Source organism: Crocodylus porosus, unplaced genomic scaffold (genome assembly GCF_001723895.1).
Source record: "Crocodylus porosus isolate Cpor-Errol unplaced genomic scaffold, CroPor_comp1, whole genome shotgun sequence".
NCBI lineage: Eukaryota > Metazoa > Chordata > Crocodylia > Crocodylidae > Crocodylus > Crocodylus porosus.
In genome coordinates this window covers 174,442,399-174,454,065 of record NW_017728906.1, presented here as the reverse complement: position 1 = coordinate 174,454,065, position 11,667 = coordinate 174,442,399, and the positions used below count along the sequence as shown (strand labels likewise).

The following is an 11,667-nucleotide window of genomic DNA, read 5'->3' as shown; positions in this document are numbered from 1 at the left end:
TGTAGGCAGAGCCTCTGGTGGTGTGTGGCTCCAGTCACTTCTGGATGCTGCACATGGTGGCAAGCTGCTCCAGACAGGCCTGCCTCCATTGTGTGGGGCTCCCCACACTTCACGTTTAGCTCCTGGGACCCAGTCAGAGTTGTGGGGGGAGGGGGGACCTGCACAATGAAGCCAGCGGCCTGGCCCTGTTCCTTGTTGCCATGTGGAGTTCTCAGCACTCTGACAGGAAGCAGGGAGCAGTACTGAGCTGGCCTGCCTCTATCACGCAGGGCTTGCCATCACTTCCAGTAGAGTCCTGGGAGCTGCATGTGGCAGCAGGGCAGCAGTGAAGGCCGCAAGCTCCATCACATGGGGGCGCATGATTCCCAAGAGCTGCACATGAGCCTTGGGGAGCCCTGCATAATGCAACCAGGCTGACCTGGATTCCATGCTCCTGCTGCCCCACTGGGCGCAGACCACGGGATCCATGCTCCCACACAGCTTATCCCTGCTGCAGCTTATCCCTGCTTGCTGGCACTTCTGTACCTGGTGCCCAGAGTGCTGCAGCAGAGACATGAGGAGGAGCCTGTGGACTCCAGGTGAGCTAAGCAGTTCCCTTGGCAGCAGCCATGCATGAAAGCTGTGTGCTGGTCAGGGCCGGGTTCAGGGCAGGAGCGAAGTGCACTGCCTCGGTGGAAGTGGGCAGGGCTTGGACCCCGTGCAAACAGCAGTGTGCTGGGCAGAATACAGTTAATTGGTGGTGCCTGCTCACGGGCTGGATAAAATCGCCTTGTGCGCTGGATGTAGTCCACAGGCCATATTTTGCCCACTCCTGATTTATATAATAGTGGTATATTTAGATTATTGCTTTATCGTTCTGGCCAGTTTTATCTCATTGGTTCATTGTGCTTCTTCATCCATCTATATCCATGTGTTATATTTTGCCTTAGATTATTCCTCAGAGCATAGTCTTTTAATTTTGTTTATACAGTACCTACCATGAGGGGATAATGGTATTTCCTGTGATAATACAAGTGATAGCATATATTAAGTGTAAATTGAACCATATAAATACTAGTAGATGAGCAAGAAGACAAAAAGAATGAGTTAGGAAGAAGGCATAGAAACAGATTCTTGCTCAGTACCATATGCTTTGCACGTTATCTCATAATCTTATTTATTGCCTAGGTTTTGGCAAGAGTGTCTGACATTTTTGGCTATAGAAGTATAGAAGACTTCATGAATTCTCGGTTAGACTATCTGGTGCTGGAGTGGCTGAGAATGAAAGCTAGTGGGTACACCCTATCTGCTTTTCCTTTTGTTCTTCTGAACTACTCTAGCCTGGAGGAGTTCTACAAGTGAGTTGACATGTAAAAGCACCTTACTTAACATTGTGAAATGTGCTTACCCAAGTATCAGATATAATGCTGCTTTACAATCTTTCTCTGTAGAGATGTATAATTAATTCTAATCATGTCTCTTGTAACAGTTGAAATGTCATATATAGCTGTAACTTGACAGTAATTACAAGTTTGGTTATACAACAGATAAACTGTATATGTTGTATTGTACGTAAAATTTTAAGGTTTTTTTTTTAATTTGTTTTATTTGAACAAGTTTTGGAAATACATTTCCTTACCTGTAGGTCTTGTTATAAAGTTCTGGTTCCACACCTGGTCATTAGAAGTCAGTTTGAAGATGTGAAATCCATAGCAAACAAAATTGAAAAAGACTGGAGGAACATTCTTGCAGACTGCTTTCCAAAGATACTTGTAAATATTCTGCCGTATTTTGCCTATCAGAGCGATGAAGACAGTGAAATAGTACAGCAGAGAGAGACAGCTTGTAAAGTTTATGACATGCTTACTGATGAAGACTGCTTAGGAAAACAGGTATCTAATTTTTATTTTCTTTATTTCTGTTTTATTCTGCATTCAGCAAGGAATCTGATTATTCATGAGAAAGTAACACAGACTATATACAAAGTTCTGCCAAATACAAAAACTGTGGTGACATATATCAACATATGGGTGACACATAATACAGTTGAAAGGAAAATATTAAATAAGAATTCAGATGTTTTAGGTCTTCAACTGTGACAGTGTTTTATAATAAAGTCACAGTTAGTGTTTTGAATCTCTCAATTGAGTTCAACTGTGCCATCTCAAAGTCATACTGTTTACTTGAAATATGATGTTTCAAAATATGAATTATATAATAATTCTCAGTAATTATGATTTATGACTTTCCCCAGCCAAAATTATTTCTGCAAGTCACATTTTCGTATTTTAAAATATTTAATTTCTTTTCTTCATTGTACTCTTGCTCGGTACCCAAGAAGATGCTGATTATTAATGGATAAATAGTGACATTTGACTTTACAAAATTCTGTCAAATACAGAAAACAGACCCTCTCCTTTCACCTTCGCCATCCCCAAATAGTAATAATAAAATGTTGTAATTACAACAGGTAAAATAATTCCAGGCAGATTTGTGGTTTTGAAGGGTAATTTGGACCTTTCAAAGGATAGAAAGGAATTCTAGGAAGAAAAAGAGGTTACCATATTTACTCAAATACAAGATGAGGTTTTCCCCCAGTTGGCTGAGGGGGGAAAAAAGCCCTTCATCTTATCATATGGAAGGGACGCTCACTAAATGTATTGTCTATCATTAAACTGCTGCCAAAAGCAGCCTGTGCTCAGCATTGGAAACCAACTATGAAGATTAAATGCAGACAAAACTGAGCATATCTATAAAACACATGGCCCACACTGGGCAATCATGCTGATGGGACCCTACCACAAGGTAAGGTTAGCGCAGCCTACCTGAATAAGACATACGGCAGCTCACATTAAGTGCAGTTCTCACTGCCAACTGTTTTTCAAGTTGTGGTGAGTCACTACATTGCATACATTTTGATTTCCTTTCTTTCGCGCTTCCAGTGATTCTTGCTACTTCACGAGCCTTAAATGCCTAGCAAACACCATGAAATGAAGAGCCCAGACAGTTCACACAGAAGCCCTCAGTCACTGCTTCTCTCAGCCTATTGCATATGGTCTGTGTGGCCCCACCCTCCATGAGGTGAAGCCAGATCAGGTTGCCCTGCACCTTATCTGCATATAAGTTTTTGGAGCATCCCAGGACTCATGATAAGAACACCCATTTCCAGTCAGGTGTGGGCTAATTATAGCACATGGATCCTTTGTTGGGGGGTATCTGAAGTACACACACACACTTAGCAGTGCTGAGCTGTGGGGTCACCATGGCTTGAAATGCTGTTGACTCTGGTGGAGCCCAGCTCAATGAACTGTGTGATAAACCTTTGGTTTTGGACTAATACCAGACCTAGTTTGTACTACATATAAGTAGGTGCCAAATTGTTGCTCAGAAGTGTATTTATAGAGCATCTCTGCTAAAACTTGCAGCAGTTTCAAAAATAAGGTAACATACATTAATTCTGGATGAACTAAGTGTGTGGGTACTGTATGCAAATTGCTATAGCTGTGTTTAATTTCAAGGTTATTGTTTTCAAATGTGCTCCTCACTTCCATGTGCTTAGGGAGAGCAGGGTCTGACTGTAAGAAGATAGGAAAGGTGCTGCCAGGGGAAACAGTTGGAGGCAGGGGAAGCAGAGAGCAAAAGAGCTACTTGACTCCTCAGATTTATTTTCTCTGCAGTGCCAGTGAGGAGAAAAAATTCAAGGCAAACTTCCAAAAAGTAGTTTCTTTACCTGGAAGATTATAACAAATCTATAATTTTTTCATAAATAGAATCTAATTATTAGGGGGTCATCTTGTAATCAGGATTGTCTTCTAGTTGAGTAAATATAGTCATTTAAAAATCAAAATTAAGATTTTTCAGTTAGGTGATTTCTGAGTTAAAGCTGTGCTGTTAAAACACTAACTGAACCCATTTTTGTCTTCTAGCAAATTGACAATTTGTCTCACAGTAACTTTCCAGAGATCGTGCTAGAGCTGTTGATGACCTTACATGAGCCAGCCAACATTGAGGCAGGAGAAGGATCTCACCTAAGTAAATTTACGGGGTATGTAGACACAGGATTTTAGAGCATTGTGCAAGATGATGGGTGTATGCATTTCTTCTTTCCCCTTCTGAAGTGGAGGAATGAGAAAAGTTACTCAAATGAGTAATGCAACATGTTTTAATACTTTATATCATGACTGTGTACTAATTCTGTTGATTTCTACTGAATTGCTAGTGAGGCTGTAAAACTGCAGAATGGTCCTGTTTCTTCGTTCCTCGTGGCTAGAAGTAGGGGAGTTCTTTGGGTCTGTTTCCTAGTCTTAATTGATTTTTTGGGTTACTGTGCAGCTTCTTTAATATTAGTCCTGTAGAGGTTCTTTAAACTTCTGTTTGTTGATTTGCTGAAAGTAAACTGATTCTCCAGTAACTGGCAGGTGTCACTATTGTTACAATATTGTTTTTTGACAATGCAGTTACTCTTGCCTAAGAAGGATGAAATCGCATCTGCTTTGCAACATTTTCAGTATTTTTAATGAATCCAAAATCATGATACCTGAATATATTTTTGGAAGTTTTATTGTTACATTCTTTTAAATCATTCAGGGACCTGGACCCTGCTCCTAATCCTCCTCATTTTCCATCTTACGTGATCAAGGCAACCTTGGATTATATTAGCGGTTGTCATAAAGCCAAGTTAAAAAGTCTTGTAGCTGTTCTTTCTAAAAATCCTGTAAGTATATGATTTTGCAGTTTTTTGATTGTTAAAATTTCTTTTTTAAGTATATTTTGTTTTACTTATATGTTTTCACTATGTGTAAACCAAAAAAAACATATTCTCAGTTGTACAATTAGAGGGTGTAGCTGTGCTACTTTTAGCATTAAAAGGAGGAAGCATATGTAAAATATGGAAAAGAGAAAAAAGTCTCAGTTAAAAATGAATCAAGTTGTGGGAGGTTTACTTAAGAGTAAATAAAATTTAGTCCATTAGAATGGCAGCACTTCTGTCATTACTTTTTAAACAAAGCAGAACACAGACATGCATGTTGTAAATATTAAATAGTAAAAATAGTAATATTTGTTTCCTTTGCTGGTAATGTGGACTTCCACTTTCTCCTGGTTTAGGCTTTTTTTAGGGGCCCTGCAGGCTGGATAGAATGGCCTGGTGGGCCGCATCTGGCCCGCGGGCCACATTTTACCCACCCCTGCTTTACAGAAAGGTTTGGCTGTTATCATCTATGTTGCCTCTCTGTGGGGGGAAAAAGTTGTTTTAAAAATATTAGAGGTGCAGGGAATATGATCTATACCTCCACTCCTAGAATTTATCTCTATGGTCTGTTATTTAAACCCCCTCTACATGTTACAAGTGTTGCACAGTTAACTGGTTAATTGCACAATTACCTTAAGACCAGCTAAAATAGGGGCGGGCATTTATTTCAGGCAGAGAGCTGCTTACTGAGTTTTGGCAAGCTATCGAGGGCTGCATAACAGGCAGCCAGGGGCAGACAAATATTAATTTTCTAAATTTCTTTAGAAATTGCCTGGTGGGCCGCATCTGGCCTGCAGGCTGCATTTTGCCCACCCTTGAGCTACAAGTACAAAGTAGCCATCACAGGATAGAAAGCTCCAATCAGCTATAAAATTAGACCTTGAAGATGTGTACTAACTTGATAGCTAATTGCTATTGACCTTTAATTTGCACATGTAGCAGGGTCTCCCCTGTGGCTTGGAGCCCCATCAGCTGACAGGACTCCCAGTCGCAGGGGTGCACTCTGCCAGGTGTGAAACCCCCAGGCCCTGGGGATTGCAGCAGCTGCAGTGACTCAGGGTTGTATGAAACCCCCAGGACCTGGAGATTGAGGCAGGCATGATCCTTAGGGCTCAAACCCCTGGGTCCTGGGATCAAAGCACAACCTCTAGGACTTAAGGATTCATGAAACTCCTGGGGACTGTGGCAGGTGCGATCCCTAGGGCTCGAGGGTGTGCCTGCCTTGGTCCCCAGGGCCTGGAGGTTTCACACATCATGCAGTCCTCATTGCCACAATCCCTTAGCCCTGGGGATGCATGGGGCATCCCTGTCTGGGAGCTCCTCAACTTGGATTGGGCTTCTCCTGCACTAGCAATACAGTGCGTGTGTGGCACAGCAGGAGGTGCAACTGTGTGGGTTGCACTTTTGATTCCATCATAGATTCATAGATTGTAAGGCTGGAAGGGACCCCGGAAGATCATCAGGTCCAGTCCCCTGCACCAAGCAGGAAAGATAACTGGGGGTCAGGTCACCCCAGCAAGGTGACTGTCTAGTTTCCTCTTGAAGATTTCCAGGGTAGGTGATTGCACCACCTCTGGAGGGAGCTTATTCCATAGTCTAGAAGTTTTTCTTTCTGTTGAGCCTGAATCAATCTTCCAAGAGTTTGTGGCCATTACTCTTGGTTTTCCCCTTGGCTGCCCTGATGAACAGTTGCTTACTGAATCCTTGATATTCTCCCCTAGTGTAGTGGCAAGCTGCTGCCCGGTTTCCTCTCAGCCACCTTTTCCTCAGGCTGCAGAGTCCCAGGTCCCTCAGCCTTTCCTCGTATGGCTTGCCTTTTAAGACTCTAATTATACGGGTGGCTCTTTGGACTCTCTCAAGTTTGTCCATGTCCTTGTTAAAGTGTGGTGCGCAGAATTGGACTCAGTACTCCAGCTGCAATTTCACCAGTGCTGAGTAGAGTGGAAGAATCATCTCCCTGGTTTTGCTAGAGATGCATCAATTGATGCACGCCAGAGTATTATTTGCCCTACTGGCTACAGCATCGCCCTGCCGGCTCATATTCATACTGTGATCTATTATTACCCCCAGGTCCCTTTCAGTCATGGTGCTAGTCATTTTGGTGCTGCCAACCCTGTAGGTATGTTGGGGGTTGCTCATTCCAAGGTGGAGCACTTCACATTTCTCAACGTTGAACTTCATCAGGCTCCGATCCACTCAACTTGCTAGACTGTCTAGGTCTGCCTGTAACTGTAACCTATTTTCAAGCATAACCACACTTCCCCATAACTTGGTGTCATCTGTGACACCTTACTTGCACATGTGAAGGGGGCCTTAGTGTCCAAAATAAACACACCTTTGTACATGACTAAGAAAAAAAGTGAGGTGTTAGTTTCTTTCTTGAAGTGAAATAACTTCTGCTATTTTGATCTGAGAAACTGCTTTTCTCTTGATGTTTTTGTTAATTTTTAGGATTCGTTCCAGAAAATCCTACTAGCCATATGCAAACAGGCAACTGATACAAACAATATTTACGAAAAACACAGAATTTTTATTATTTATCACTTGTTTGTTAGTTTGTTACTTAAAGAGATAAAAGATGGCTTAGGAGGAGCTTGGGCCTTTGTTCTTCGTGATGTAATTTATACCCTGATTCACCACATCATAAACGGGTAAGTCCCATGATTGTCTTTTCTTCCTTATGTTTTTACTTCCTATTATCTTCACATTTCAATCCTGGCTGGCAAGTGCATCGTATGTGTAGGAACTGTTCTGAAGTTGACAATAATGACACATCAAAGATTGATTACTGGTTATATTATGGATTATAGCCTTGTTCTGTTGTCTGAAAACTACAGGAGACTTACTGAACTTGGGTGGGCATCTTCAAAATCACCTTTCCTTGATACTTTGTTAGTTCACATTTTAATAAATATTGGCTATATTAGTCACAGTAACTTAAAAAGAACTAAAATGTGCTACTTGATATCAAAGGGCACCCAGAATTATGCAGACATCTTCATTGTAAAAAATAATATTTTGGTAAATCTCTTTCATATCCCTTCTTTGTACAGCTTCTAATTTTGTTACTCAAGGGAATATGATTGAGTTTGCAATGTTGTGTACTAATTATAACAAGGAATTAGGCTATTTCAACTTAAATTACTCATTCTTTCATAAGCCTAAACTGTCTATCCTAAATCAAACTGTAGTTTTATAATCATGTCTCTGAATTCTCTCCCCTGATCCTGCTACTTGTTTTTCTTTCCAGAGCATCCTTTGTGTTATGTCATTTTTGTGAGCTTCTGTTCTGACTGCTTTCCTGCAGTTCCCAACTTCTTTAGACCACCATGTTTTCCTTTTTTTAAACCCCAGACTTTATCTCTACTTCAACATGTCCAGCTGCCTTGTGAATGACGACTTTCTTTGCTATGTATTCATTCTGCTTGTCTAACATCTTCCTTTCTGCTTCCTGAGTAAGCTGCTGCTCTGCTTTCTGCCATGTGCTCCCTGGCTGATCTGAAGCTCTGCTTTCTGGTTCCTGCCCTATCTGCCCCTGTCCTACGTGTCCCCTCCCCAATCTGCCGCATACCATGCATGCAGACTGCCTGTGCCACTTGTGCCAGTTGGCAAACCCTGTCCAAGAGTCTAGTTTTGAGGCAACAAGTAGATATTGGAGCAGATTCTATGGCAATAAAACACTGGAGCTGTCACTGCAGCACTAGCACTGGGACAGAAATGTGGAATGTAAGCAGTGGAAGCCTGTATTTTTCCCCACTGACAATCCATCATTAAACTGTATTCATAAGGGAATAATTTAGCTGCTACAAAAAAGCAAACATTTGAGGTTTGGTACCACTAAAACTTGTGGGCAGATTCCTTCTGGGAATTGGGTTGACAGTTTTAAGATCTCAAGCAATGCCTCCTATAACTTGTTTATATATTCACCTTCCTCCTATTTCTTCATACAGTAAGATAAAGCTAGTACTTTGAGTAGAGATACTTGTTTTTTAATTTCATTCCTCAATTGTGTTTTGTTTCCTGTAACAGACCCACTGCTGTCAGGGATGTATCCATGCGCAGCTTTTCACTCTGTTGTGACCTTCTAAACCGTGTCTGCCATGCAGCAGTCACATATTGTAAGGATGCCCTAGAGAGTCATCTTCATGTTATTGTAGGCACGCTAATTCCCCTTGTTGGTGACCAGCCTGAGATTCAGGAACAGGTAGATTTTCATAAGATGCATTTGTTGTTTTTCTTTATTTGTAGGATAGTTTTTTGTAATTTTATTAACTATCTACATTTTTATAATTAATAATACTGCCTATGTAATAATTAGTGGTGTACCAGTATATTGCTTGGCTATCGGATTGACACTGATAAAAGGAGAAATGACATTATTGGCTTTTTTGGTTGTTGTAGCCAATAATTATGGCCATGTGCCCAGAGCACCCTCGCAAGCATAGTCTAGTCTCTGTGGCCTGGCCCAGGCGTGCGACAGACTATATGTCCTGGCAAGGAGCAGGGAGCTGACGGGGTGCTGTGCTCAGCAACAAAGGAACTGTTACCAGCTCCTGCTGATACTGCCGCTGCCATGGAATGGTGTATGCACATCAGGGGCCTATGTAGGGGCTGCTGCAGTGACATTGGGCTGCGTACAGGTGGAGTAAGGCAGGATGCAAGGAACATTCCACTCCACCGGGCACAGGATGTATTTGGAAAAGTGGCTTCTCCCCAGTGGCTGCATGAGCTCAGCTGCTCGGGGCCCACTAGCACTGAGGCAGTGGTGTGCTCTGGGGCTCCAAACGCACCCAGTGCTGCTGTCCTCACAAGGGTTCACCTCGCTCAGGACAGCAGCACAGGCTGCATGAGGAGTGGGGCTGCGGGCTGGAGCCACATGCAGGTAGGAGCTCTGGGCATATGGCGTGACGTGTGGGAATAAGGCAGTCACTGCTTTCCTCATCAAGGGCCAGAGCAGGCAGGGCATGCGTATGAGAGAGAGAGAGAAATATAAAACAAACAAAACAAAACAAAAAAAGTTTATTTATGTCAGTAGTTTAAAATGCCTTGCATTTTATTACTATTATCTATTACTAAATGTCAGTTATTGGATTGGAATTGGCCAATATTATTGGTTCATCATCGAATATTGGTATTGGTCAAGAAAACCTTAATCAGTGCATCCCTAATAATAACCCATATTAAAGTTTAATCCCTTTGTATTATTTAACAATGAGATTTGTTGTTAAGGAAAGTGTAGGTTTTAATAAATTTCTGCTTTTTCAACTTTTTTCTTTAAGCCCTGTATGGGGCTCCTTGTGCCTCGCACTAAGAGCCATGGAACTTGTGATTAATGTGCCATAGAAAGCCTTGCCATAGTTTCATAGTTGGTAGGGTTGGAAGGGACCTGAGCAGATCCTCAAGTCTGACCCCCTGCCATGGGCAGGAAAGGATGCTGGGGTCAAATGACCCCAGACAGGTGATCATCCAACCTCCTCTTGAATTTGCCCAAGGTAGGGGCGAGGAACACTTCCCTGGGAAGCTGGTTCCAGATTTTGGCCACCGTAACTGTAAAAAATTGCCTTATGATCGCTAGCCTAAACCTATTCTCCATCAGCTTATTACCATTGTTCCTCATCACTCTAGGTGGTGCTGGGGAGAAAAGGGCTCTACCTATTTGCTGTTGATCTCCCCTGATGAGTTTGTAGGCAGCCACCAGATCCCCTCAGCCTCCTCTTGCTGAGGCTGAACAGGTTCAGGTTCCTCAGTCTCTCCTCACAGGGCCTGTCCTGCTGCCCTCTCACCAAGCGGGTGGCCCTCCTCTGAACCCTCTCCAGGTTGGCCACATCCCTTTTCAAGTGTGGCGCCCAGTACTGGATGCAGTACTCCAACTGCGGCCTGACCAAAGTCGCATAGAGGAGGAGTATCACCTCTCTGGACTGGCTTGAGATGCATCTTTGGATGCATGACAAGGTATGGCTAGCTTTGTTGCCTGCGGTCTGGCACTGGCTGCTCATGTTCATCTTGGGGTCAATAATGACTCCAAGATCCCGTTCCACCTCTTTCCTTTCAAGAGGGAACTCCCCAGCCTGTACGTATGCTGAGGATTCCTTCTCCTAAGGTGCAGCACCCTGCATTTGTCTGCGCTGAACCCCATCCTATTCTCATCTGCCCACTGTGGTCTGTCTAAATGTATTTGAAGCCTCTCTCTGCCTTAAAGTATGTCCACCTTGCCCCACATCTTAGTGTCATCAGCAAACTTGGACAGTGTGCTTTTCACCCCCTCATCCAAGTCGTTGATGAAATTGTTAAACAGTGCGGGCCTGGGGTAACCCACTGCTCACATCTCGCCAGGTTGAGTACCACTCTCCACCACCACTCTCTGGGTGTGCCCCATCAGCCAATTTTTTACCCATCCAACTGTGTAGGCATCAATGCCACAGTCACTTAATTTATTGATGAGGATGGGGTGAGAGACAGTGTCAAAGGCCTTCTTAAAGTCTAGAAAGACTACGTCCACGGCAACACCATCATCCAAGGATTTAGTCACCTGGTCATAAAAGGCAACCAGGTTGGTCAGGCAGGACCTGCCTTTGATGTACCCATGCTGATTGCCCCTGAGCATCATCTCCTCTGCTGGCCCCCCACAGATGTGCTCCATGATGATTCTCTCCAAGATCTTCCTAAGCACCACAGTGAGGCTTACAGGCCTATAGTTACTTGGGTCCTCCCTTGCTTGAAAATTGGGACCACATTAGCCAGTTTCCAATCCCCCGGCACCTGGCCAGATGACCATAAATGCTCATACAGCTGGGCCAAGGGCTCTGCAATGATCCCTGCCAGCTCCCTCAACACCCTTGGGTGGAGGGCATCTGGACCTGCAGACTTAAAAATGTCTAGCCCTTCCAGAAGATCCCTAACTACATCTGCGCTGACTGAAGGCCTGACAGAGCTGTCCC

The 11,667-nt window shown here is 43.2% G+C and overlaps 1 protein-coding gene across 2 annotated transcripts in view; it reads left to right on the top strand.

Moving 5' to 3' along the window:
- The window catches only part of ATM (ATM serine/threonine kinase), a 100,935-nt gene that overhangs the window by 44,260 nt on the left and 45,008 nt on the right, over positions 1-11,667 (top strand). For both annotated transcript variants that reach the window (XM_019530229.1, XM_019530230.1), the window contains exons 25-30: positions 1,168-1,337; positions 1,625-1,871; positions 3,906-4,024; positions 4,567-4,693; positions 7,181-7,380; positions 8,759-8,933. In XM_019530229.1, the coding sequence (XP_019385774.1) occupies positions 1,168-1,337; positions 1,625-1,871; positions 3,906-4,024; positions 4,567-4,693; positions 7,181-7,380; positions 8,759-8,933 (1,038 nt within the window). The remainder of the gene's footprint in view (positions 1-1,167; positions 1,338-1,624; positions 1,872-3,905; positions 4,025-4,566; positions 4,694-7,180; positions 7,381-8,758; positions 8,934-11,667) is intronic.